Source organism: Fulmarus glacialis, unplaced genomic scaffold (assembly GCF_000690835.1).
Source record: "Fulmarus glacialis isolate BGI_N327 unplaced genomic scaffold, ASM69083v1 scaffold26721, whole genome shotgun sequence".
In the NCBI taxonomy this organism is placed as follows: domain Eukaryota; kingdom Metazoa; phylum Chordata; class Aves; order Procellariiformes; family Procellariidae; genus Fulmarus; species Fulmarus glacialis.
Window position 1 is genome coordinate 1 of NW_009193790.1, and position 1,766 is coordinate 1,766.

General features: G+C 59.3%; 1 protein-coding gene across 1 annotated transcript in view; it reads right to left on the reverse strand.

Moving 5' to 3' along the window:
• Window positions 1-5: 5 nt before the first annotated feature.
• The window catches only part of LOC104083916 (disks large homolog 3-like), a gene marked incomplete at both ends in the record, with an annotated part of 17,486 nt that continues 15,725 nt past the window's right edge, over window positions 6-1,766 (reverse strand). The window contains one exon of the mRNA XM_009587583.1: window positions 6-144. Within this exon, the coding sequence (XP_009585878.1) occupies window positions 6-144 (139 nt within the window). The remainder of the gene's footprint in view (window positions 145-1,766) is intronic.

Sequence of the window (1,766 nt, forward strand, 5' to 3'; positions counted from 1 at the left end):
TCTCCCCTCCGCAGCTCCCCGCTGAGGTCAGCAGGGCCTCCGGCCAGGATGAAAGACACGAAGATCCCCTCACCATCTTCCCCCCCGACGATGTTGAAGCCCAGGCCAGTGGAGCCTTTGTGCAGGATGATTTTCCGGGGCTCCCTAGAAGGACAGACACGGGACAGGGAGACATCAGGGTGAGGAACAGCAAAGCTTGTGACAGGGTCAGCCATGCCCGGGCTTCCCAGCACACTGTCAGGGCTGGAGCCACCCTGAGTGTGACCTGGCACCGAGGAGGCTGATAAACCAAGAGAGGTGTGGGCAGTTGCACGTGACATGAGACAGAGCACGGACGGAGACAGAGCATCTGCCATGAAATCATGCACAGAAACATTGGACTGCGAGGCGGCATCAGACGTCGTGAGCCTGGGCATCGAGGATGGTGCGGCCGTGCCAGGAGAGGGGAATCAAGCCCCTCTGCACCCATGCAGCACGGCAAGTGTGCCTGCAACCCCACGCAACCCCATGCCACAGGCCCTGTGTGGTTCAACAGAAGTCCTAAATTTTTCGATGATGACTCAATTCTTTTGCAGCTCAAACAATAGGCAGGCAAAGGCAGAAAGACTGCCTGGCATCGCAAAAATCCTGTGTCAATTTTCGTCTGGGAAAAAAACCCAAGTCTGATGGGAATGACGGCAGCTCCAAGCTCAAGCGCTGGATTAAAATAAGAAGGAATAAATGACAGCAGACAATTAGCACAGGCTGCTGGCGACTGTCAGCCAACACGACAGTGAGGACCATCAGGGCATCCACTGCGGTGACCAGCTAGATCCCGGGTGCTCCGGTGCGTACTGCAAGGACCGAAGACCTGCCAGTGAGCTCAGCAGCCTGATCAACCCCACACCTGCTGGGGAGCAGTGGGAGATCTCTGGGACACAGTAGGAGAGATGCTGGAGCCCCAAGCACAGCACTGGCTGAGTGCACCCGTGCCAGACTCTAAAATGCTGGCAGACTTGTGCTAAGGCACCCTCGGGTGCCGGCCGCTGGCGACAGCCGGGGAAGGAGCGGGGCTCAGGCGGCATGAGCGGAGCGGGGACCCAGGGGAATAAAGTTTGGCTGAGCAGACAGCATGAAGCCCTGCAGCCCGGCAGCATGCTCCCAGGCCACTCTTGCAAGAAAACATTTTTCAGCCAGGCTGGAGCATCACTGCCATCACCTGGGCAGATGGGGGAAGGTTTTGGTGCTTTCACGGATGCAGGCAGCAAGATTTACCTTCAGGGACATGTGCCAGTACCCCAGGAAGCCTCCCACTATCCTTCCCCGTGGGGTAATCCGGATGGGCTGAATGTCACTTAGCTCCAGGCAACCACCTTATAAGGAGCAATAGGAGCAGGAGACTGACAGAAAAGTGCAGGACGCCTCGCAAGAAGGTCTTGGTGGGCTCCTGCCCTGCCCAGACCCCGGGCTCAGCACAGCCCGACCCTCCCGGCTCTCCCAGCTGCTCCTCTCCCCGTCCCCGCTCCTCCCACCAGGCACAGCAGCATCCTGGTCCCCTACCTCTGGTCATACTTGCTTCTATGGCCTCACTGCTGCTTGGAAGGGGACAGGGATGGCTGTCCCCTGTAGGACATGGACGACGAGACATTGATGGTGAACATTGTGGCGTGGCAGGCTCTGCTGGCGGCGCCGGCCAGGAGGCGCAAGGGGCAGGAATGTTCTGAATGCTCCACGCCACGGCCGCTCCGCACTGCCTGTCTCTGCCTCTCGCTGGCTGTGGGGGCCGC